At 43.3% G+C, this 26,500-nt stretch overlaps 2 protein-coding genes across 2 annotated transcripts; one reads left to right on the forward strand and one right to left on the reverse strand.

The window, feature by feature from the left end:
* Positions 1-3,724: 3,724 nt before the first annotated feature.
* On the forward strand, positions 3,725-18,578 carry PROK2 (prokineticin 2). Its single transcript, XM_033141219.1, has 3 exons — positions 3,725-3,884; positions 11,655-11,780; positions 17,599-18,578. The coding sequence occupies exons 1-3, from the start codon at positions 3,813-3,815 to the stop codon at positions 17,722-17,724; spliced, it is 324 nt and encodes a 107-aa protein (XP_032997110.1). The 5' UTR covers positions 3,725-3,812; the 3' UTR covers positions 17,725-18,578.
* Positions 5,566-26,500, reverse strand: GPR27 (G protein-coupled receptor 27). Its single transcript, XM_033141218.1, is given in 12 exon segments — positions 5,566-5,587; positions 25,290-25,403; positions 25,406-25,517; positions 25,519-25,583; positions 25,586-25,987; positions 25,990-26,013; positions 26,016-26,057; positions 26,060-26,131; positions 26,134-26,242; positions 26,244-26,326; positions 26,329-26,416; positions 26,418-26,500. Coding segments are annotated over 11 exon segments (1,134 nt in total). The 5' UTR covers positions 26,478-26,500; the 3' UTR covers positions 5,566-5,587; positions 25,290-25,326.

The raw sequence follows: 26,500 nt of genomic DNA on the forward strand, positions 1-26,500 counted from the left end.
CTGTGGTGCAGGGCAGAGCCCAAGTCTATTTTCAAACCAAGGGACTCATGTTGCTCAGCCACTAATGTTCTATTTTAGGGAGCTGGTTTAGGAAAGTATTCTTCCCACTGATACTGGGTGGCACTGTGGATTAAACCACAGAGCCTAGGGCTTGCCGATCAGAAGGTCGGCGGTTCAAATCCCCGCGATGGGGTGAGCTCCCGTTGCTCGGTCCCTGCTCCTGCCCACCTAGCAGTTCAAAAGCACGTCTAAGTGCAAGTAGATAAATAGGTACTGCTCCAGCAGGAAGGTAAATGGTGTTTCTGTGCACTGCTCTGGTTCACCAGAAGCGGCTCAGTCATGCTGGCCACATGACCCAGAAGCTGTACATCGGCTCCCTCAGCCAGTAACGCAAGATAAGCGGCGCAACCCCAGAGTTGGACACGACTGTACTTAATGGTCAGGGGTCCCTTTACCTTTACCTATTCCCACTGATTGCAGCCTGGTATAGATCAACCCAATTTAGGCCTTTCCTTTTTAATGACCAGAAAACAAATTAAATCTTCACTTAATAACAAGATTTTTGAAGAAGAAAAAAGCTTCATAAATATAGTTAGCAAATGTACTTAGTCATTTCTTTTGTAAGAAAACTATCCTTTTAGAGAGCTGATTTACTCATATAACTGTTCTTCAATAATCTATAACCATTGTTGTGCATTATCACTTGAATAGGCCAATTATTTTTTAACTGCCTACTCACACACAATTAACTTTCTATAAAATTGAAAGTTAGGGTGGATTTTCAATATATATAGAGCAACCAGCTGTACAGAAAAGCTAAAAATAGTCACACATATCAAAGAAGCTGAGGGTTTAAAAGCTATCCATATCTTTTTTTGTTTTACATTTAAAAGCACTGTTATTTAGGATAGTACTTCAGCTTCTAATATTTATTTTTCCCAGGGAGAAAATAATCTACCCCACATGAATTTCTGGCTTTTACCAACAGGGTGGGAAAACCATAGAAGTTTACAGAAGGATCCTAGCCAAATATATTTATGAGACATATTTCAAAACCTCAAGTACATCAAATACACTGAATGCTAGAAATCATCTTGAAGACACCATTCCAGTTTAATGTAACTTCATGCAGTGTAGCCCCCTGTGGGATACATGGAACGATGGGCAGCTTCCCCACCCCTAGATCAAGTAAAACAATAGAAATACTTAACTAACTGACCAATCACATCAGTTCTGTCCCCCCTAAAAAAGTCCTGCCCCCCCAACCAAGTCCTGACCCCCCCCAACAAAAATCCTGGCTACGCCCAGGCATAGAACACAACCCCCTTTTTAGCTACTGTAGGGAACTGAGGGGGTTGGTCTGAGGAGATTACGAGATACAGTCATACCTCGGAAGTCAAAGGGAATCCGTTCCAGAAGTCTGTTCGACTTCCAAAACGTTCAGGAACCAAGGTCCTGTTTCCGATTGGCTGCAGGAAGCTCCTGCCAGCCAACGGAAGCTCGCGGAAGCCGCAAATGGACATTCAGGTTTCCAAAGTATGTTCGCAAACCAGAACAATCACTTCCGGGTTTGCTGCGTTCTCCTCTCGCAAGATGTTCAACTTCCCAGGTACGACTGTAGTTCATGTCCAGCAGCAGGAAAACACCCTTGGGAACCAAAGCAACAACTGGGCCAAAGCAAACAAGATGAATTTTAACAGGGAGAAATGTAAACCAAAATGGTTCAAGGCCTGGAAACGATGCCTTATGAGGAACGGCTTAGAGAGCTGGGTATGTTTAGCCTGGAGAAGAGAAGGTTAAGGGGTGATCTGATAGCCATGTTCAAATATATAAAAGGATGTCATATAGAGGAGGGCGAAAGGTTGTTTTCCTGCTGCTCCAGAGAAGCGGACACGGGGCAATGGATTCAAACTACAAGAAAGAAGATTCCACCTAAACATTAGGAAGAACTTCCTGACAGTAAGAAGCTGTTCGACAGTGGAATTTGCTGCCAAGGAGTGTGGTGGAGTCTCCTTCTTTGGAGGTCTTTAAGCAGAGGCTTGACAGCCATCTGTCAGGCATGCTTTGATGGTGTTTCCTGCTTGGCAGGGGGTTGGACTGGATGGCCCTTGCGGTCTCTTCCAACTCTATGATTCTATGATTCTATGAACCTAAGGCCTACAACTGCATCTCAGCGCAGGAATGGGTGGCCAGAAATGGGTCTAAGAAATTAATCATTCACTTGTGGCTCACTAAATTATTGGACTTCGTTTTGTCTTACTTTGTGATTTAGAGAATTGCCTTAAACTGCGTGTCCCAGAGTCATCAACCCACATCCTTGTCACACAGCTCTTCCTGAGCCAGCCCCGCTTTGTGAGGTTGGGATCCAGTTAGGGCAACATAAGAAGGACACAACAGCCATGCGCCCTTTGATCCGAGGGGCTGGGATCAAAGGGCGCATGGCAGTTGTGTCCTCCTCATGTTGCCCTCATGTTGATCCCAGCCTCTTGGGGAAGAGGCTGGGATCGAAGGGCGCATGGTGTCCCAGCCTCCCGAAGCAGTGCAGTGCTGGCTTGGAGAGGGTGGCGTGAGCAGCACACACACACATCCAGGAAAATATGCCCAGGGTGATCGCCCCAGCAGTACCCCCACTACACTACGCCCCTGCCTCAGAAGGTGGTGGGCTCTCCTTCATTATTAAGATTTTACAGTTAAGGTTTTTAAGTAGAGGCTTAACATTTGAGGAATGCTATACTATTTCCTGGATCAGCACTGGGTTGGACTAGATTATGTTTGAAGTGCTTTCCAAAGTCTGGGAGTTTTCAATTATTTTAATGGATGGAAGTGCGCGCCAGAAACAAGAAATAGCCGATTACAAGGGGAATATTCTGTACCACTAAGACAGTTTCAATTGGTCTCTAAGGTGCTACTGGAAAGATTTTTGTTGTTGTTGTTACATTTATTATTCATATGCTTTTGTGGACTCAAGGCCATTTCATCAGATGCCATTTCAAAGGGCTCTCTCACCTCTGCCTGTTTTTATCTTTATATATCTATATTATTCATATTGTTGGGACTGCTTTACACATTATTGTTAACCTAAGTGGAGAATGTGTGCATTTGAATCTTCCTCATAGGAGCTGACTCCTGTTGCTGTATGTGGGGTGTGGGGCCCTAAGCTATAGCTTGTTTAGCTTATAGGTAAATCCGGCACTGCCTGCGTGCATATATTTCCATGTTAGAAATATATGCTTTTCTTTGGTAGGACTGCGTGGGCTCCTGCTTTTAGACGGGTGTTTACTGTGGGATCAGGGCTCTTCTTGCAAGTTTTATTTCCACAGCATCCCCATGAATGGCCTTGCCTGCTTCCCCACCCCCGCCCATTTACCCTTCTCACGGCAAATATATAAAACTGACAACAAACTTATTGTCCACCCCACCCATTTGTGGCAACTGAACGCAACCCAGCCTGGAGCGCCCCCCTTCCTCGTATCTGCGCACTTTTCTGCGCGAGGGAATCGCCGCGCTACTACTTCTTGAGAGCGTGAGGGGAGGAGGTGCGCGCTTGTTTTGTGTTGTGTGTTTATGTGGCTGCTCCTGCGCGTGTCCTTCCCCCCCCCCCCGTCCCTCTCCCCCGACGGCAGCGTTGCTGGGTAGGTGGGTGAGTGACTCATCCTGCCTTTGAATGGCAGCCCTAAGCTTTATAACGGGCTGGAGCGGCCCCGGCTCCACTCCTCCTCACCGTTGCTGCTGCCCTAAGGGGAGCCCTGAGCGAGGCTTAAGCGCGCGGAGAGCTGCAGACGCAGCCCCGGGGAGAGAGAACAGAGGAAGCCATGAGGAGCCTGAGCTGCGTCCCGCTCCTCTTCCTGCTGCTCTCCACGGGGGATTCTGCAGTTATCACTGGGGTGAGAGGGGCAGCCTCTGGGGCGAGGGATTCTCGCCAACAAATAGACGTGGGGGTGGGGGTGACACCTTGCACGAGAAAGGAAGGAATGGCGAGACACGACGAGCTAACCCCGACGGTTGGAGCTGGCGAGACAAGTGCGCGCCTGTGCTGTGCGCCCTTTCTGCCATCTGAGCCTTGTGGCTATTTTGGCGGGAAATCCGGGATTGGCTGAAAGCAGCACCACCAGCCGAGACGTGGTGGTGGGTACTAGGCGAGTGCTTTAAAGAGTGCGAGAGGCAGGAATGGCTTTTAAGTTTGTTGGGGGGGATGTTTCTGTGGAGGAAAGGACCGACGAGGCGCGCTGCTCGGTTCTTTTCCTGAACGAGGGCATGGTGCGCGTCTTGGGGGCTTTTGGGGAGGCTTTCGCCTGAAACGAGTTGCGGAAGTTTATGGGGTGAGGCGTGCCTGATCCTGAGGCTTTGCGTGCGTGCCTGGTGGTATCCGGCTATTGTGGGGTGGATGGAGCTCGTCCTCTGGAATATTATGGCTATTCTGGGGAAAGAGGTTTGGGAGACAAAGGCGCGCTCATGGCAGTCGCCTCAGAGGGATACTGAGGCAATTTGAGTCGCCTCCCGCACTGACTATCTGCTTTAACTGGTTTTTTTTGTCTCATTTAAGGCTGGGGTTGTCCCTGGGCGGGAGTTGGGAGCCGGCTGCCCTTCCGCCGTCGCAACCTGTAACTCCAAAAGCCTCCCTGCCTCCCCCAGCTGCGCTCAGTTTGGAAGTTGAGGCAACTGTGGAGAAACGTGTTTTTTTTTCTGAGGTGAAACCACATCCTGGATTTGATACTCCTGTGCTGAGTTCCTCAGAATCTTCCTTCCGCTGTCACATTTAATTTCTCAAGACAGGGGAGATGTTCACTCAGCTCCGGGAGAGATCCTCACCTACGTCCACCCCTCTCCCCGTTTCAAAGAGGCAGTTTAAACGATTCGCAACTCCCTGTTGTCTTGCCAAGAAACTTTTTATATAATCGATTCTGGGGAAGGACGAAAATAAGAGCCTGAGCAACACTTTGAAAGGTTCATTTTCTCTTAAAAGCGCCAACCAGGTATTTCAGCTTACAGAAAGACTTTGAAATCAAAGTGATTTTATAATAGCCACATTTCCCTGTGGCTGGAGGGTGGATAGGCTGCAATACCTTTAGCTTTTTAAGATTTTCCCTATTTCTTCCTCTGCTAAGGACTTGGCTATTCTTTACAAAGTGTTGTTATTGACAGAAGTTCTCTAAACACTTAAAAAAAACTGCTTTATTTAACAATTGTCTTGACTCTCTACTTTAACTGCTCTATTTTTCCCCTGCTTTAGATTGGATCCATTGTGCCTTCGTTCTTGAACCTGTTTCGTTGAATCTCTTTTCCTCCTGCAGTTTGATTCCATTGTTTAGTTGGACGCTCACTGTTAAGGTCCAGGTGACAAAAGGAAATAGAGGAGCAGGAAGGGCAGGATGGAAGCTAACAATGCAATACTTATATGGCAGGCATGTCTAACAGGTAGATCGTGATCTACCGGTAGATCACTGGACATCTGCGGTAGATCAGTGGTAGATCATGGGCTCCCCCCAAAGAAGCCGAACAACTGTGGCTCCCCTTAAAAATGCTCAACATTTTACCTCCTCCCTGAAAAAACTCAACAACTTTGACCCGAACCCCCCCCCCAAAAAAATGGGCCTTCCTCCTTCCTAAACAAAGCTCAATGACTTTGACCTGAAAAAGGGGGTAAATCCCTGCCAGTTTTTAACTCTGTGAGTAGATCGCAGTCTCTTGGGAGTTGGCCACCCCTGTTATATGGCATACTGACAGTGCTGATAGATTTCTAGCACCATGAAGGAAATTAGGCTCTATAACTAAATGCTGCACAGATTCCTTCATTCAGTACAAAATACTGCACTTAATAGTGGGTCTCTTCAAAGGTGCTTAATGTGGCATTTTTATTCTCCTCTGCAGTTTGGCACTTGGCGGGAACTTATGGCCAGACTCAGTAAAGGAGAACAGGAACAACCTCGTGTCCGGTTCCTCTAATACTATTTTATTTTACGATTGCATACTTTATTTTTACAATTTCAAAGAAATTAGCTAAATGACCACCTCTATATTCGGGTGGGGTATGATCCAGCCTATGCTGGCTTGTAAAAACAGTAATCCAGTGGTAGAAGCAGAGAGCGAATCTTGCGTATGACAGCAGCATGCGCAGGAATCATTTGACAAGAAACTGAACAGCAGGGTTCCCTTGACTTCTCCATTTGTGTTAATGAAATAATAAAAGGAACAACTGTAATTTAGAGTAATATTTGTGTTTGGGATAAATCTCTCTTTTCTTTCTCCCTGTTAAATATACACTACCTGCTTAATGCTTGAGGGCAGTCTATACAGATATGCTGATTTCTGAACATATCATGTTCTTAATGCTTACTCAATCAACCTGCAGCCTACATGCTGCTTAAGAGACTCGGTAATTCAGGGGTATATAAATATCTTAAATAAATAAATTCCAAAGAAAGCCCCTCTTTTAAATCTTTATTTTTCATAATGAATGGGTTTGAAGCTTACCTTCTTTTCCTTCAACTCGAAGCACCTAGGTAGCATAAGCCCTCCACACACTGTGAGTTATCCTGAGAGGTGTGTAGGGACCAGACCTCTGAGAAATCTTAAGATGTGTGAGGAGGCTCCTCAGTGGCCTTGAGACTGAGGAAGAGGAGAAAGTACCGTAATTTTCACTCCATAGGGCGCACCTTGTTTTTAGAGGAGGAAACAAGGGAAAAAATATTTTTCTGGTTTTCCTCCTCTATAAGTTCTGTTTTTTCGAGGATCAGCTCAAATTTGTGCAGCTTTTTTGCAAAGGGAAAAGCCCTGTTTTTTGAGGATCAGCTCAAATTTTGCAGCTTTTTTTGCAAAGGGAAAAGCCCTGTTTTTTTGAGGATCAGCTCAGATTTGTGCAGCTTTTTTGCAAAGGGGGAAAAGCAAAGCTTCTTTTGCAAAGGGGGAAAAGCAAAGAGGAAAAGCCCCATTTTTATGGGATTTAACTCACATTTCTGCAGCTTCTAAAGGAAAGGGAGCCTCTTCTACAGTTCCCAGACAGATAATCTAATCAGCCAGTCACATGTGGCTGGGGAAACAAACAACCTCCCTCTGCAGCACATTCAACAAAGGAGGGTGGGGCTGAAAGGGAGCCGGGACTCTTATCTCTCTCCCCATCTCTTGTTGATCAGCTGCTGAGCGGGGTCCTTTCAACACCCCCTTCTCTCTTTGTAAAATAAAAAGCATGATCGTCTTTTGGCCCCTGGGCAATTCAGCTCCAGGGACCACCATTTGCTCCATAAGATGCACAGATATTTCCCCTTACTTTTTAGGAGGAAATTTTTCGCGTCTTATGGAGCGAAAAATATGGTAAACAGAGCAACCTACCCAAGGCATCCTAGGAAAGGAAGAGACACCTGGAGTCAGGGCTATTCTTCTAGAAAAAGAGGTGCCAGAACTCACCATGAATGCCAACCTCCTCTTAAAATGGCAATAGCATCCACCTGAGAGGTGCTGGTACCCAACAGAGTGGTGCCAGAAATGAGTTCTGCCAAGTTCTGGCTGAAAAAGCCCTGCCTGGACTAAGTAGAAAGGGCAAGATGAAAGTGACAAGGTCAAGAAAAGGAATTTTCATCTACTACTTTTAGCCTTTTCAAATTACCCGCCTGGTCTCTATCTGAAAGCAGAGAATTTATGTGGCAACAATCTGCAGTGAAGAGCTCTGTCTGGTAGTTTATATTGTGTGTTTTTTAGAAACCAAAAATAAAGTAAAAGTGCAGCAATTCTTGCACACATAGGAACGTATCTAGGATTTAACTCTGTCCTACAAAACAAACTAGTGAATAGAACTGAAATTTCTACAATGTTAAGAATAAATATGAAACATTAAAAGATGAAAATAGAATGATACCAACTAAAATCCAGTTCATATTTCAGTATTTAGCAATTAATACTTTATACAAACCTTAGGAATTGGTTTTGCATTTCCTTCCCTGTTGACATGTAAACTAACATAACCTTGTGCCTCATCTCTGAATTCAAAATAAAATTGTAGTAATGACTTTGAATATTACCATACAGTCAGTTTTTAAGCTACTATTATGTATATGTGCTCTAATATCAATTTTCTTATTAAAAATACATAATATTTATGCAGTAGAGTATAATTATATTCATAATGAAATATTCTAAAGTGAGCATTTGTTTCAGTGGACAGTAATGTTTCCCTCAGAGCCATTATCTGTTCATAAACACTTTCCTGTGAATCTGCTTATTTATGATGCCATTGCTCAGCAGAATCTTATAGAGCTTCACAGCCCAAGTATTTGAAATGAAACAAAAGCAAAGTTATTTTTCAGTGTAGTCCTAACCATGTCTTCTCAGAAATATGTCCAACTAAATTCAGTGGGATTTGCTGCCAATTAAATGGGGTTAGAATTATAGCCTGAATGTATTCCTTGATTTCACTAAGGCAGGTGTAGCTGACCTCCAACTTGCCCCACTCCTAACCAGGCCCAAACAGAAGGGGGGGGTCATATGGGCCACTTAGCCCGGGCCTCCGATTCCAAAAGGGGCCTTGGTCAGCATATTCACAATCGCTCACCATTATTTAAATGTAAATACTTAAAATAATCATTTTCCCTATGTATTTTTAAAAAGCAGTATTGTATATGAAAATTTGGAAATTATTTATAAGACTTTGAAGATCCCCAGGGTAAAAAAAAGGGAGGGGCACATTATCTACCTGGCCCTGGCCTCTGCCTGGCTCTACAAGGGCCTGTTGCTAACCATTGGACATGTTTGCTGTGGCTGATCAGAATTGTAGTTCTTCAGCATTTAAAGAGCCAAAGGTTCCCCACATTCGCACTTAGGGCATTTTCACAAACCATTCAAAATCCACTTTGGCATTAAACTGATCTTATTCCAATCTTAGCTGACTCATCACCTTTGTTTTCAAGTGAAGTTTCTACTATGAAGGTTTTTTTTTTAATTTTAAAATGATACAAGATAAAAATATATAGACTGTGTATAATCAGCCTGTCAACATCATACAGACACAGAGGCAGGTGCCTTGTCTCAGCTGTAGTACTTTGATGCTATTGTCATGACCAAGGAGTTCATTAGCACTCCAGATACAGAGCTGGAGGCCGCAGATGCATCAGCTAAGGAGCCAAGTTGAGGGTTCCAAGCTTCCTACTCATTTTCAGAAGGCCATGGCACCTGTCAAAAACCCACAGAAGGAACTCCCATAGCTGTAGGGCTCAAGTCAGGACCCTCACAAGTGCCTTCCCTGAAGAACCTGATACCTATCACTGCAATTCACTGGTCCTGCAGTACAGGGAGCACACTTGGAGGGAGGCTGTGGGATGCAGGAGAAGTGCCCATCTTTTGGCCAGAGTGCTGGCCCTTTTAAGACTCCGAAGTTCATTCTTATGGTGGTTTTAGGTGACACATGGTATCTGTAGGTGGCCAGCAGTGTCACCTTTTCGTTATCATTGTCATGCTCCAACTTCAAGGATCTTTGTATACAGAAACCGGCTGCTCATGCACAACTATGTATGAGGATCTGTCCAGGGAAAGTGACCTTTGAGGAGAACAAGGTGTCTTTAATCAAACAGCGCAGAAGTAGTACATTACAACTCACCTGCCACACATTAGCATGGATTTGCCTAACAGATATTAAATCACCAGTCCGTAAGAAAGCATTCATTGTACTAGTCTAGGATTCCTGCTGATTTTAACATAGTAAAATAGTACATAGACTTTTTATTTACAAATTAAAAGGAAACTGACTTGATGGCCTGTTCTGGTCATAACAGTATGGAAGAGGCAAGGGTGGGAAACGAACATGCAGGAGACTTTAGAGCTTGACTGAATCCCCGTTTTGTCTGAAGGTTCTCCTGAGTAAATTTTTATATAAAGTGTTAACCAAATATTTGGGATAGGATGTTCAATATATTTAACATTTGATGCCTGCCAGTCTTTGATAGCTGACATGTCATGGTATTTAGTACAACTATGGTCAGCATTAATGCCTCGGAATGTTCCCTGATAAATTGTGGCCTATGTGTGTCACAAATGAATAAATACTCTAGGAATCTTCTTTTCAAATCCATTTACCAGAAATTATAAGATAGACAATCAATGACAGAAAAGCTTTAGGCTGCAATCCTATTGTCACATGAGAGTGAAATCCATTAAATTCAATGGTACTTCTGAACAGGAATGACTGGGATAGTGTTGCACATGTTGTTTTTATGGAAGTTGTAATTTATTTTCTTGAATTTCTTATGGTTTTGTGTATTTTGTTCTTAGCATTCTTAGATTTTTGTAAACCACTATATACTGAAACTTGCGTGAGCAAGCTTGATTATGAAGAGCTTCAGTTAATATCCAGAGAAGCAAGCTCCAATGACTTTTGTTCCATTTTTAGCTACAGAGTTATGCCTGCTATAAATAAATCAAAACATTAAAAGTATTCTAATAGAAAGAAAAGAGGACTTATGCTGTTGTTGGACCAGATTAATATTGTTTTTGTGTCTCAGAAGTGATTGCAGGCATTCTGGTGGAGATAAGACAGGTCTTACCTCTGCCTGAACATTGAGACATTGTATTGTAAAATATCACAAATATTTGCTCTGCTATTCTGTGGCATAAGAGCTAATATAGAACCTCTTGCCATGCATGTTTCTTTCGGCAACAAAATAATCATTTAACCCATAATCTCATTCTGTCTGGCACCATTTATGGTATAAAATAATTTAGCAACCTGGATCCAACTAAATACAGTGGTACCTCGGGTTACATATGCTTCAGGTTACAAACTCCGCTAACCCAAAAATAACGCTTCAGGTTAAGAACTTTGCTTCAGGATAAGAACAGAAATCGTGCTTTGGCGGCGCAGCGGCAGCGGGAGGTCCTATTAGCTAAAGTGGTGCTTCAGGTTAAGAACAGTTTCAGGTTAAGAACAGACCCCCAGAACAAATTAAGTACTTAACCCGAGGTACCACTGTAATCCCCACTGGTTTCAGTGGCGCCTTTGTGGCTGACTTTAGCTGCTGGATCCAGGCCACAGGTTATATTTACTTGAACTGAGGATGGTGGTGGGAGGAGAGACAGCATGTGACATTTAAGGATTTTTAATTCAAAGAAGCAATCAAACTTGCTTCAGCTTCTAATAGGCTATATGACCATGTGAATCCCAAACCCCACAATTTCCTTGTGTTAGCAAAGCCTCTTGAAAATATAGGCCGTTAGATGTACAATAAGATAATGAGATGTAGAGGTAAAGGTAAAGGGACCCCTGACCATTAGGTCCAATCAAGGACGACTCTGGGGTTGCGGCGCTCATCTTGCTTTACTGGCTGAGGGAGCCGGCGTACAGCTTCCAGGTCATGTGGCCAGCATGACTAAGCCGCTTCTGGTGAACCAGAGCAGCGCACGGAAATGCCGTTTACCTTCCCGCCGGAGTGGTACCTATTTATCTACTTGCACTTTGACATGCTTTTGAACTGCTAGGTAGGCAGGAGCAGGGACCGAACAATGGGAGCTCACCCCGTCGCGGGGATTCAAACCGCCGACCTTCTGACCGGCAAGCCCTAGGCTCCGTGGTTTAACCCACAGCGCCACCCGCGTCCCAGTAATGAGGTAGTAGTCCAGTTTATTTTTAGTAATTTTCCTTATCTAATATTGTGTGTCTGTTTATTATGTTTAAGGCTTGTGACAGAGATCTACAGTGTGGTGGAGGCATGTGTTGTGCTGTTAGCCTCTGGATTCGGAGCCTGCGGATGTGCACACCAATGGGAACCTTGGGAGAAGACTGTCATCCTTTGAGTCATAAAGTTAGTATTTTTTTTCTGGTACCTTGTGTGATACCGTAACTGACAGGGTAGAAGGAAATATGAATATATTTTGTTGTGAGTCAAACTGCATAAAATATTATCCATTGCAAAAGTGCAAGAACATATACTTTACAGAGGAAGTTTTCTTTTTATGGAAACAGCATCATAAGAACATACGCAAATAAATATATTACTGTCAGTGTTATTCTGTAAGAAGTTTTAAGGTAAAAAAATAAATAAAGCCCAATGCTTTTCTTTCACATTCTAGAATATAAGCATCTTAAAACTATCCTATACTGAAGTGTGCATGCACACGAAAGCTCATACCAAGAACAAACTTAGTTGGTCTCTAAGGTGCTACTGGAAAGAATTTTTTATTTTATTTTGTCTTGTTTCTTATAAGTGATCATTCAAACCCTGCTAATTTCTAGAGCTATTAATCGTTTGAGTAGGCAAATTGTTCAGATAATCAAAGTACCTCATTGCTTCCTTCCAGAGGTTGGAATCCAACATTGTTTGAGTAGTCTTCTGATCATGTGCCTTTCTCTCATCTCCTCTGCAGCTCTCCTCAACCCTCTAGGGCAGATTTTAAGGGTACACAAGGACGATTTGGGGTGGGGGAGGGGTGTCACACATGGGACGTCAGAAGAAGCCAGGGGCAGAGCTGGACATGGCAGTCATATGGCATCAATGGCCGGTGGCTCCTTCACCTCCACCTCCTGGTGCTGCCACCTGCGGGAAGTTGCTTCAAACTTCCTTCCCCCTCAGCGGCAGGAGGAGAAGTAGCCGGCCACTGGAGCCACACTGCGATGGGCTCCATGCTTCGCATTTGTGCTTTCTGAACACCCCAAAAATATTCAAGGTGGCCAAACACCCCAAAAATATTCAGGGAGGCCAGAAGAGCTCAGCCCCAGGAGCTGGCACCGCTGTTCAGGTATTTGGGGCCTGCCTTGTTTAGCCCTAGTTTCAACACTAACATGAGCATCTAAATTGGGCCCAGAAACAAACTGGCAACCAGTGCAGCTGTTTTAAAAGAGGGGTTATGTGAGATCTAAATGGAACTCCAGCCAGTAATCTGGCTGCTGTATTTTGAACCTCTCCTTTTGGAAATTATGCATGCCCCCCCTTTTTTTATTGGAGTCAGAGAATATAGTCCAAAATGTTTTGAAATGTTAAGGTTCATAGCTTATGGTTGTACTCTCTTACCATTGCTAGACTTTATGGCATGGTTAGGCAAACTAAGGCTTGGGGGCCGGATGCAGCCCAATCACCTTCTAAATCCGGCCCGCAGACAGTCTGGGAATCAGCGTGTTTTACATGAGTAGAATGTGTGCTTTTATTTAAAATGCACCTCTGGGTTATTTGTGGGGCATAGGGATTTGTTCTCCCTCCCCCTTCAAAATATAGTCTGGCCCCCCCACAAGGTCTGAGGGACAGTGGACCGGCCCACTGCTGAAAAAGTTTGCTGACCCCTGCTTTATGGCAATACTCTGTTCCGAACCATATCCACATTTCACTATTTCATCGTGCACTTATACAGGGTGAGTCTTTTAAACATGCGTGGAACATGTGTACTCTGTATGCTCTTTTAAAGGACTCACCCTGTACTTACTGTGATGCTCCACCTCCTTTTCTTGTTAAGGATATAGCTCATACTCAGCTTGTAATCTAACAATGGAGCTCTCTTCCTCCTTTGTGTAGCATTGGCAAGATCCAACTGACAGTTTGACACTCAGTTGCTTGCTAATACCCTATGTACAAATCATTGATTTTTCTTCATATCGTTGTATCTGTGCAGACAATGGACAGGATAGTCCATAAAGCTGCAAAAAGGCATCCTTTTTCTCCCCTAAATACGTTCATGCTCATTCCATGCAATGAGGGGTGAAGCCATTACCTTTCTTCCCATTCTTTCTTGGTCTGCTGTTAAAGAATAAGCAGGGAAGAATGTCACTGACTGCATATTCTTGAAAATCTTGGTATTATTTTGTATTGTTTCTAGCACTGGTTCTCGAAGTATTTACTGTTCTGTAAAATTAGTCCTTGCAATTTAGCCTTGAAGCTAGGGCTGCCATATGTCATATCCGGAATACTGAAGCCAATGTTCCTCAGAAATAGCTCAAAACGTCCAATTTATTTGCAAAAAAACCTCATATTATCCATAGGGGTTACAGAAGACCATTCAGAGTGTCGAAACACCGACGTTCCCCATTTGTCTGCAGGTCAGGTACAAAGCAGACATATTCAATTTCTATTTTCCCTCACTACCACACCACTGAGTTTAAACTTGATCTGCAAGGACAAGCCTAAATTGAAAAGCAATTTTGTCTTCATACTAGATTAGCCTTGAGTGCCCTTTGTTAAATCACACATGGAGAGCTTGTAAAGTGGACCACCAAACTGATATAAGCTGATCAGAGATCAGTAAAGGCATACTGCTTAAATCAGAACACAGATTAAATGTTAGTCTTTCAGATAAGACTGGGTTGTAATTCATTTAGCCCTGCTACCACTTCTATAGATTTTTTCTTTCCAGTAAGGTGAATTAAATATTATTTGTGCAACATTTTATAAAGAACAAAATTCACAACATGATGCTTTGACAATAATACTGTAATGCAACAACAAAATGCATTGGTCTTTAAGAAGAAAATCTGACACACAAAAACGGTTTCATTGCCCTCAGTGAATTGTGTTATTCTGATGGGACTAGATACTGTACATAATTAGTCCCGAATAATTATTTGCAGTAACACCATGAAACGGCATTATTGGCAACAGTTTTTGTTTTTAGAGGAAAAATTTGCTGTGCGTGTATGATTTGGAGAAATGCATAACTCCAAGCCCATGGTTTTTAGCAAAAAGTAGGTAAACCATACTTGTAACCAAGTAGCTAACATGGTATCCTTCAAACATTGTTGAACTACAACTCCCATCAGCCTCAGACAACATTGTCAGTGGTCAGAGATAATGACAGCTGTAAGTCCACAACCACAACATTTGTGGGCACCACATTGGCTACTCCTATCCCTGCCACAAATATCAAACAGGCTGTAGAGGTTTATAGCAAAGCAAACAGGAACAGGAAAGTAAGAGAGTTCACACACCGGACTAGGCATAGATTTTGGTATTTTAGTTATCTGCTCCTCCATAACTACTGCTCCCCAGCTCAGTTGTACAAGAGGAGAAACAATAATAAGGCATTGGGAAGGGGTATGCTGCAGTGAATAGCACCATCCTATTCTTTTGCTACACTCAATATGCCAACCAAGTTGGAAAACTCAGCCGTGGCCTGAGGATTGGAGAAGATCAGTCTACATCCCAATCCCAAAGAAGGGCAGTGCCAAAGAATGCTCTAACTACCGCACAATTGCACTCATTTCACACGCTAGCAAGGTTATGCTTAAATTCTACAAGGCAGGCTTAAGCAGTATGTGGACCGAGAACTCCCAGAAGTGCAAGCTGGATTTCGAAGGGGCAGAGGAACCAGAGACCAAATTGCAAACATGCGCTGGATTATGGAGAAAGCTAGAGAGTTCCAGAAAAACATCTACTTCTGCTTCATTGACTATGCAAAAGCATTTGACTGTGTCGACCACAGCAAACTATGGCAAGTCCTTAAAGAAATGGGAGTGCCTGATCACCTCATCCGTCTCTTGAGAAATTTCTATGTGGGACAAGAAGCTACAGTTAGAACTGGATATGGAATAACTGATTGCTTCAAAATTGGTAAAGGAGTACGACAAGGCTGTATATTGTCTCCCTGCTTATTTAACTTATATGCAGAATTCATCATGCGAAAGGCTGGGCTGGATGAATCCCAAACCGGAATTAAGATTGCCGGAAAAAATATCAACAACCTCAGATATGCTGATGATACAACCTTGATGGCAGAAAGTGAGGAGGAATTGAAGAACCTTTTAATGAGGGTGAAAGAGGAAAGCGCAAAATATGGTCTGAAGCTCAACATCAAAAAAAACTAAGATCATGGCCACTGGTCCCATCACCTCCTGGCAAATAGAAGGGGAAGAAATGGAGGCAGTGAGAGATTTCACTTTCTTGGGTTCCATGATCACTGCAGATGGTGACAGCAGTCACGAAATTAGAAGACGCCTGCTTCTTGGGAGAAAAGCAATGACAACCTAGACAGCATCTTAAAAAGCAAAGACATCACCTTGCCAACAAAGGTCCGTATAGTTAAAGCTATGCTTTCCCCAGTAGTAATGTACGGAAGTGAGAGCTGGACAATCAAGAAGCCTGATCGCCGAAGAATTGATGCTTTTGAACAGGCATGTCCAACAGGTTGATTGTGATCTACCGGTAGATCACTGGACATCTGTGGTAGATCACCGGAAGATCGTGGCTCCCCCAAAGCTAAAAAACTTTGGCTCCCCTAAAAAAAGTTCAACATCTTTGTCCTGCACCCCTAAAATGACCTGAAACACCAAAAATAGGGCTTTCCTTCCTTAAAAAAATCTCAATGTCACTTTCCTCTTCCCTAAAGAAGCTCAACAACTTTTACGTGAACCCCCCCCAAAACAGGGCTTACAACTTTGACCTGAACCCCCAAAAGTGGGTAGATCACTGCCAGTTTTTAACTCTGTGAGTAGATCACAGTCTCTTGGAAGTTGGCCACCCCTGCTTTTGAATTATGGTGCTGGAGGAGACTCTTGAGAGTCCCATGGACTGCAAGAAGATCAAACCTATCCATTCTCAAGGAACTCGGCCCTGAGTGCTCACTAGAAGGACAGATCCTGAAGTTGAGGCTCCAGTACTTTGGCCACCTCATGAGAAGAGAAGACTCCCTGGAAAAGACCCTGATGTTGGGAAAGATGGAGGGCACAAGGAGAAGGGGACGACAGAGGATGAGATGGTTGGACAGTGTTCTAACATGAGTTTGGCCAAACTGCGGGAGGCAGTGAAGGATAGGCGTGCCTGGCGTGCTCTGGTCCATGGGGTCACGAAGAGTCGGACATGACTGAACAACAACAACAATTCTTTTGACTTGTCACATGCAAAATATTTTGGCTACTGTATATACAGACAAACTGTATATACTGTATATACACTGTTCAACTGCCTGCTTCCATTCCCTTTCTAGTCTCATCAATATGGAGCAGATTCTGAGTCATTCTGAAAAATAATTTTTGAAGCGTTAGCTCAAGTGTCTTCATATGTGTTTGTCCCTCTTACATCATAATAGAATTTGATTTTGACTTGTGTTTCTCATTGGCTGAAAGTGTGGCATTGCACTGAACTGCACATAATCAGCTCTTAAACTTCTGGCTGAAAGGAATCCATTTAGTTCCATTTTGTAAAAGCGAGGTATTCTAAAGATGAATAGATTTATCTGCCCCATTGAGGGGAAATTCTGAGGTGCTGTTTCCAGGAAAGCACTATAAATATTTATTCTCCCACAGGTATGACATAGGTATATGTTGTTGGATGACCCTATTGGAAGGTCCAATCTGAAGCAAGGTAGCATATGTGGGATAGCAAAGACCACACTGTAAAACTTTGGATTAGGTCTTTGCCGAAAGCGATACTCCCATTGGTACACCATAATAATCTATACCAGACTTACTGCTCTTTTGAGATGATGGTTGTGTATACAGAGGATCAGTTTCACATTATATAGTTAAGACCAAGAGAGGAAAACAGGTCAGTAAACCTGTGAGGAAGATGGACTGTGTTTCTGGGGATCCCTTTGAACTACGTAGTTAATATACTAGCGTGGAAACTTTAGTGTTAACGGCAGGCACTACTGTTGAGTTGTCTTCTTGCCTCCATTTCTTTAACATTAACTATTTGTTTCCAGATTCCATTTTGGGGGAAGAGAATTCATCACAGCTGTCCATGCCTACCTAATTTGGCTTGTGTCTGGATTTCTCCTAGCAAATACAAATGTTTACCGGAGTTCAAAAACGAAGATATCTTTTTCTAGCAAAAGCTGGGGAAGGATTCTGTGCCATTACTGTATTCCATGTATTAAGATCCTTGCTTGTTATTGTGATGAAGTCATTTGTCACTGGAAATTTTCCAATATACTTTCTTGCATTGTAATCATTATCATTTTTATGATACCATAGTTCATGGCAGCCAAGATGTTTTCAGCTGGACAATTTCAGGGAGTTCTTCATATTCTTAACAGCACAAGCTAATATGTGCTGCAGTAGACCTGTACAACTTGAGACTTGCCAGTTCAAACATAGCACATCCGTCATGTGTGGCAGACTACCTGAGGCTCAATAAACCTCCTATTTGTGTAGCCTACAAAAACAGGTAACAAGAGGGAACTGGCAGGCCCCAATGCATCATTGCTGTGTTGCATTTGGCTTAGATCACAAACTGTGCATACTTATACTGAAGGAATAGTACAGATAGCTCCTCTCTCCTAAAATCAGGCCTGCGTAAGGTTGATCAGGTTAGCCATCTAGAAAACGGATGCCCACAATTACCAATTCAGTTTACATAAATTTGCTCAAGATTTTTCTGAATCTACTAAGATTGAATTAAAGTATTTTTGCACTGCAATATAGGGCTAAGAACAAGACAATTTGTTAGACTATGATAATCCAGGTACATATTTGTTGTAATAATTATACTATTTTAGATTAGACGTAACTTTATTTTAAACACTTCAACTGTGTTCTTTACGTTATTTAAAAATGACAACCTGCACCAAAGCATTAAGTTGTAAAAATACTGTTTAAAATTAATATACTCTGAGTATGAGAAGAGAAAGAATTCTTTTCGTTTTATTGGCATAAACTAGCAGTTTGTCAAATGATATTTGAAGTGTACTTTATATATTTTTTAAAAATCGGAAGTCTATTTAATTAAATTACATGACTTGTTATGTAAATATATCAATATCACTATGTAATAATTCTGTATCAGAATAATGGCAGTACAGTATATTTATTTATTTATTTAAAATTATATATTAATTTTTGCACTGTGGTCTTTGATTTTTTCCAATGAGTTATTGTTATCTATCAACATTAATTGAGAACTTATGTACGCAAGTATGCATCACTCAAGATTTCTGTGAACGTTACCATTAAATTTGACATAAGAACCTCCTATACAAGTCAATGCTCCATGAAAAATTATAAAATGACATAGAAGTTGTCTTCAGTCTTACTTTTTTTTTTTTTACTTCTCCTTGTTAAACATAACACACACAAAATTAACAAAGTAAGCCTATGCAAGTTTATTATGAAGTAAGCCCCATTTAGTGAATTGAAGCTTATCTTCATGTGCATAGGACTGCAATATAGTATTATACATTTCCTATATTCATAGCAATTCCATGTGTGGAAAGCTGGTGCAAAGTGTATCTAGACAATTGACATGCATTTATTTGCCTGAGTCCACAGTATTAAGTAGCTAAGGCTGATCACATCAAGCACGTTCTCTTTAGCTGATGTCAATAAGGACCAGTTTATACTATCAGCATAACCATGAAGGGAAACAGCATTCCCTGAGCTATACACCATGTAGGCTGCTGGTGGATAGCTGCACATTTAAATGCTTCCTTTAAAAAACAAAACAGGTATGTAGAGTGAGAAACACAAAAGAAAAGTCTTGACTGAGCATTTCCACGATACCTTTATTTGTGTGGGACTGCATTCATTGTGAGGAAGTGCCAGAAAAGTTTTAACATGAGACTCTGTTGACTGCATAAACTGACTGAGATGAGTGGGAAATTCATCACAACTTGGCTCTGATTTCTCGTCCCAGTATATTTGAAGGCAGACAAAGCACACCATGTCATGCATCTTAGGTGTATTTCTAATAGAAGAATGTTTGAAAATCCTTGGGTATCAGAAGTCAGCTTTAGACCAAGTATAGTAGAAAGACTGATGATTCCAGAAGCTGTGCAGGATAACCAACCATAGTTGTGTTGGGGTGGTGACTTTTATAACCTTGTGCTCCATAGCTTTTTCTTCCATTAGGCAACACTCCCAAAGTAATTTTTGCTATAGCACATCAAGATTAATTGTTCATGTTCCCATGTATTGTCTATATGATGCACCCTGGAAATGCGTTCCCCAAATATACATACTTAGTAGATCCTTATTTAGTTCTCTGCTAACTTCAAACCTCCCCTCACCAAAATGTGTAGATGTAATAATGTATTGCAACCCAGTGAGGTCTTTCTCAGCTTCTGAGATGTATGTTGTTTTCAATATTATGTGAAGAAACCAGAAGCACCAGTCTACAATAACCTTCTAAAGTGGAACAGCAATAAATTTGTTTTCGATTCATGAAGCTATGAGAAGAGTTTAGCCATGTGCATTATTTCACATAGGTCATATTTTGTCAGAACTAAGCTGCCTTTCATTAACCAGCAAGCTATTTTTCACACAGCCATTGGCACTTGACTATCAGGTCTTCATTGACCCATAGAACTCATCAACTGAAAGCATCAAAAAGAATGTATGACCTTGCTGCCAGAACTCCCTGCTAATTAAGAACAAATGAGAAACAACATCACAAAATGAGGCCACTTCGTGTGTGTCTCCTCAGCGATGGAAACACACTTGCAGATTCACAATTAAAAACATGTATTTTTGCTGCACACACGTATGTAAGTTCATGTAAAACATAAACCCAGACAACATTGAAAAAAAACATGAAACAACCTTTAACAGCAGTATATACTTATGGCGAGCCAGGTCTAGAAGAAAGGAGAATTCCCAATCTTCATTAAATTCTATACTTGGGGGCCAACGAATCATCAAAGCTGCAATCCTAATCTTTGCTCTCCTATAACTTTAGGAAACCTAGATCTGCTGTCTAGAAATCTGCTCAAAGATGCTTCAGTGTGGCAACTACCACAGGAATCACCACTAATTATAATTCTTCCATGACATCCTTACACCTCCATACCTTCACAAGGGAGTATTAGCCTTTGTCCCTTTTGAGCAACGCCCAGTATTAGCAGAAGATACACAATGGCTAGGCTTTTCACTCTGCCCCTTGTTGTGTTCAGTCGTTCAGTCGTGTCCGATCTTCGTGACCCCATGGACCAGAGCACGCCAGGCACACTTATCTTTCGCTGCCTCCCGCAGTTTGGCCAAACTCATGCTAGTCGCTTCGAGAACACTGTCCAACCATCTCATCCTCTGTCGTACCCTTCTCCTTGTGCCCTCAATCTTTCCCAACATCAGGGTTTTTTTTATAGCGAGTCTTCTCTTCTCATGAAGTGGCCAAAGTACTGGAGCCTCAGCTTCAGGATCTGTCCTTCCATGTGAGCACTCAGGGCTGATTTCTTTAAGAAGTGGATAGGTTTGATCTTCTTGCAGTCCATGGGACTCTCAAGAGTCTCCTCCAGCACCATAATTCAACTCTGCCCCTAGCTCAAGGTAAATCATTCAAACAATGGGTGGAAGTGAGATTTGCTAATGAATCAACCACAATCCCAATGTGGGCAATATTCATTATATAGGATGCTTGGAAAGAACATGAACTACATTTTCCCATTTAAGGCCATGATGTTTCATTTCATACTACAATAACATTTTGAAACATTTCCTTTTCTCCTTGCAGCTAAGTAGTTGACGCAGCGGTCCTCACCCATTTTGTTGCCTGGTGATCCATTTGGAAATCCAAGAAACTGCTGTGGGTCCCACAAAAACCAATTTCACAGTCAAACCCCAACTCCAAAAACAGGCAGAACATCTCCCCCCAAAACCAAAGCACACAAAAAGTAGGCACTTTGCCCCACCCCAAAACCCAAGCGAACTCTGCAACCGAACCATCCCCCTAAAAGCCCCAAACCCTCATATGGTAGAGGTGGATTAGGTAGAGCCCTTGGCAAGGAGCCAAGGGGGTAACTGAGGACACTGTAGTGCCCATGGGCACCATGTTGAGAACCCGAGTTATCAATGTGAATTGGGTTAGTGTTTATTTTTAAATTTCATTTTTGCAACTTTGATGGCTGAATAATGTACTGCATTTGTCTTGGTAACATTCCTTGTTATTTCCTATCACATAAAGGGTAAGTGGACCCCTGATCGTTAGGTCCAGTCGCGGACAACTCTGGGGTTGCAGCACTCATCTCGCTTTACTGGCCGAGGGAGCCGGCGTACAGCTTCTGGGTCTGTGGCTAGCATGACTAAGCTGCTTCTGGCGAATCAGAGCAGCACATAGAAACACCGTTTACCTTCCCATCGGAGCGGTACCTATTTATCTACTTGCACTTTGATGTGCTTTCGAACTGCTAGGTTGGCAGGAGCTGGGACCAAGCAATGGGAGCTCACTCTGTTGCGGGGATTCGAACCACCAACCTTCTGATATGGCAAGCCCACGCTCTGTGGTTAGACCACAGCGCCACCCGTGTCCCTATCACATACATGAGCTTTAAAATGGGGCTTCGACAGAAAGAAGCTGCACATAGGAAGAAGCCCCATTAATTCCTTTTAAATCTTGCACCTTGCCATGACAAACACTCAACTGACATACCTTTCTAACTTACCAATGTTTTCACCGGAGTGTGTCCTTACAGAAGCAGCAGGTATATAACAATCAGGTTTGGCTAGTCAATCATCCTCTCAGCTTGGCTAGAAAGACAGAATTCTTCATTGTAGGATATGTCCCCAGTGTGCCTCATCAAGGGACGTCTGACTAATTAGCCGTCCCAGCATAGTAAGACATAGTGATGTGCATATTGTTCCAAATAGGACCCACATTCAAAATCCTGTAGCTTGCTTTCTTGCTCACACACACACACCACACACAAACATTTTTAAATATGTGCACTGCTGCACAGGTGAGTGTTTTGGGGAGGGGGAAACCCACAGAGTTAATAGCTAGAATACCTTCACTTAAACCATCTTTTAAACAAGACGTCCCTAGAATAAAGTAAGGTGGCCTGACAAAAAGGAAGATGTTTCCCCAGGAGGAGTTGTTGGTATCACAAAAATTGGCAGGACAATGAAAAGGAATGAGAAAATTTTATATTCCTATTCTTATGAACTACAGAGGCCAGCAGTTAGTGGTGTCTTTGAGAAGCTATTTGCGTTCTTTCATTCCATTCATTCATTCCCTGCCTATCTGGCTGGGTTTACCAGCCACTCTAGGAGAAATTGACAAGAAGCAAACCTATGAAAGCACACTAGGGACCAATATTTTGTATGGGTATGCAGGTGATTCTATTTAGGAGGTTGTGACAGGACATTCTTATCGGAGCAATTTACGTTCATGGATGTACTGGCAGAAACATGTTTTAAGGGAGCAAGTACTTCATTATTCTGCATTCTGGTTTTTTTTTCTATTTTAACAATGCCCCCACCTACTCACAGTATGAGAGGAAGTAAGGAGAATGGGAAACAACCTGATTTTACCTGAAGGCCCCTTGGCCAACCTCCCCTAATTAAAGTGCTGTCAGACAGCAGGTGATGGGAAAACCTGAGCAAAGACCCTGAATAGCTGCTGCCTATAGACAATACTGGACTTGTTGGCCAGAGGTTGCAATCTGTAACAGAGGTGCAGATAAGGGGGCACCAGAAGGTGGGGGCAACATCATCTGCCAAGAAGACCATGTTCACAAGGAAGAAGTGCTGGCACATCTTCCCTCACGCCTGTTTAAAAATGACTCCCCCCCCCAAAAAAAAACCCAACTAATTGCTACAAGGGGGGCTATAAGAATTCGGCAACCACCCACACCCAGCTTGGAAACAATTGTAATAGACTGCAAACCTAATACCAACAAACTGTTCCTTTGATTTACTTGTGCCGGTGGTACTGCTCCGCTACTTCCTTCCCATCATCCTTCTTCTAGAGCTTGGGTGACAGTAAGGAACAAACTCAACATTTTGATGGAGCGAAGTAATGCTCCACTAAATCACTCCACTTCCCCTGACTGTCACAAAGCAGCATGCCTCCAAGTCTCAAATCTTTCTTTCTCTTTCTAGCTAGGAAGGATTATGATTTCCACCCTTTCTCTCACAAATGATAAGCTTTTGCTGAGTGACAACCCTCTTCTCTGTGGCCATGGTTAATAGTGTCCAAGAAAGAAGTACCCTTTCCCAAAAATTACAACGGGAGCTCACCCCGTCATGGGGATTCAAACCAACGACCTTCTAATCCGGCAAGCCCAAGAGGCTTAGTGGTTTACACCACAGCGCCACCCGCAAAACCAGGGTCTAAGAACAAATCACAGTGCAAAGTCGAGGGTAGGGGATCTGCTTCTACCGCCTTATAAAAAAAAAAAAAAACCTGCATGTATCCCAGGTTTTTGTTCCCATAGGAAACAATGGACAGATAATTTACACACAGAGAAAAATGCTCAAATCCTACCCCCCGCACCCCCACCCCTCATACTTGGGGATGTTGAGGATCTGGAGGGCTTTGGAGCCAAACTGCTGTGCAGAATGGCCCTGACATTTTCCCTCAGTGGACATACTAGCGCCACAATGCCAACCTCAGTTAGGTCAGAGCTTCAGTTGACCTGGCACATCCCAAAGGGAGGCACCACACCAGATCTCCCTCTTCATGTTGTCTCCCGAATCAGAGAATTGATCCAACCTGTCCTATAGCCCTGGGACAACCCTGCCGGACCACAGGAATGCACACCATATAATAATTATTTCTTCCTTTAGCATAGGTTGTAGGCAAGCCATACCAAAGCAAGAGTAGAAAGCAAAGCATAAACATTGATGTACGAGAATTGAACAGTGTTTTTATTAAAACAGTCAAGATGTACAAGTATTGTCCAGTATTTGTAGATAACATTTTAAAAAGCCAATAAGTATGAAAGTCAGTGTGATTTTAAAAACCTGATATTGACAGTTTTTAAAAAGTTGATATGTAATCAATTTGCTTTTTTAATTATATTTCCGTCTCCCCCCGCCCCACCAAAGGGGTTCTGAAATACTATCAAGGAACAGTGCAACAAGAAAATGTAAGTTAGTCTACGTCAGAGCAAGTGACCTAATTCTCTTCAGGTCAATAGGAAACGACCTAATAACTTGAGTAAGGTTAAGATGTAGGTTAGGGTAGCATCTCACGTTTCTCTATTTCAGGCAAAGTTAGAAATTCACTGCTTAAGTACTGAAATAAAAATAATCCAAAAGCTCCCCAGCAAGAAACGACTTCTAACACAGTACAGTTTCTCATTCTTGTCACCCTTTAAAACAAACACTGTAATACAATATTTTGAGGTCATCAAAAATAACACTTTAGTATAAAATTGCATCTTGGCCTTTTATCAAATCTTACATGAATAAAATCGCTTAGCCTTTATCAAAAACCAGTAGGGTCTTAAAAAAAACAACACAAAATTATGGCCTTTTTTATCCATGTCAGAATCATTTGTAGAAATGTTAGAAGCAGCCAAGAAAGTTGGAGCCCTGTGTTACTTCCCCAATTTCCTCCCCTCCCCCCCACAATCCCCTAACCATAAATAAATAAATATATTAAAACCTAAGGGTGTGGGGAAAAGTCCAAGGTGGTCTTCTTAGATAACAATTTCTCAAGTGCATATACCAAAAAAAAAAGCGCATAGAGAGTACTATTTTCAATTGGAAAGATAAAACTACATCCCAAAATTCTTCAGATCACACAGAATGGTGCCTTGAGTATTTTGTATGCTTTGGCAGCAAAGGAAATAGCTCTGAAACAGACTCTGAGCTCCTTGTTTGAAATGAAGCACAGGATGGGGTTGACCCCTGCCTGGGCAAAGGTCATCCAGACAGAAGTGGTCAAGTAGACTTGGGGGATGGCGCTAGGCCTTGATGAAGACCCGCAGGTAACAGGCCACAATGTAGGGGGACCAGAGAAGCAGGAAGAGAAGGTGATCATGTAGAACATCTTACAGATCCTCTTCTCTGTTTTGAACTCCTCCAGGACCAGCAGCCTCTTGATCTGGCTATGGGTGGCGTTCTGCCGAATGCCTACCAAAGTGGGAGGAGTGGGACCCCGGCCAAAGCCAGCGGTCCAGTTCGCGGCCGCCTGGCCAGTGGCCCCGGGCCCGTGGAAAGTCCAGTTCTGGCTAATGGCAGGCACCAACTGAGCGGGCTTCATCTTACGGTGGCTGTGGATGAAGAAAAGGAGCTTGACGTACACCAGGTGGGTGGCGGCGACGACGGTGGCGAGCATAAGCATGAAGCCCAGCGTGTCGTTGGCCTTGACGTAGCGGTGCTCAAAGATGCACTGCTCTTCCTCGCGGATGAACTTGTAGGTGCCCACGTCGAAGACGGCGGGAAGGCCATGGCCATGGAGAGGTCCATACCATGCACACCACCACCGCCAGGCAGGTCCAGCCGTCATGCGCTTGGCATAGAAGCGGTGGTGTGCTATGGCCATGTAGCGCGTCACGCCCACGCAGAAGAGCAGGAAGCGGCGTGGAAGCAAAAGAGCACGGCCAGGAAGGCCAGCACCTTGCAGCTGAGCGCGCCGTGCGGCCAGGCGCCCGCGCCGCTGTGCACCGACAGCATGACGAAGGGGAAGCAGGGCCAGCGAGCGCAGCCCGTCGGCCAGGCACAGATCCAGCAGCAGGTAGTAGGGCGCGCGGTGCAGGGGCCGCTCCTTGAGATGAGCCACGCGAAGAGCCCGTTGCCCGCCAGGCTGAGGCACAGGATCAAGCCCAGCGTGGTCATCTTGAGGCCCGAGGCGCTGAGTAGGGCCGCCGGGGCCGGGCAAGTGCGGGCTGCTGCTGCTGCTTGCAAACTCGCTGGCGTTCGCCATGGAGCGAGGCTGAGGATCGCCCA

Source organism: Lacerta agilis, chromosome 2 (assembly GCF_009819535.1).
Source record: "Lacerta agilis isolate rLacAgi1 chromosome 2, rLacAgi1.pri, whole genome shotgun sequence".
Taxonomy (NCBI): domain Eukaryota; kingdom Metazoa; phylum Chordata; class Lepidosauria; order Squamata; family Lacertidae; genus Lacerta; species Lacerta agilis.

Bases quoted from the DNA above. Each gene is read 5' to 3' on its own strand.
- PROK2 (XM_033141219.1), top strand. From the start codon at position 3,813: ATGAGGAGCCTGAGCTGCGTCCCGCTCCTCTTCCTGCTGCTCTCCACG. The intron at 3,885-11,654 runs GTGAGAGGGGCA...ATTATGTTTAAG, and splicing joins ATTCTGCAGTTATCACTGGG to GCTTGTGACAGAGATCTACA. The intron at 11,781-17,598 runs GTTAGTATTTTT...ATTTGTTTCCAG, and splicing joins GTCATCCTTTGAGTCATAAA to ATTCCATTTTGGGGGAAGAG.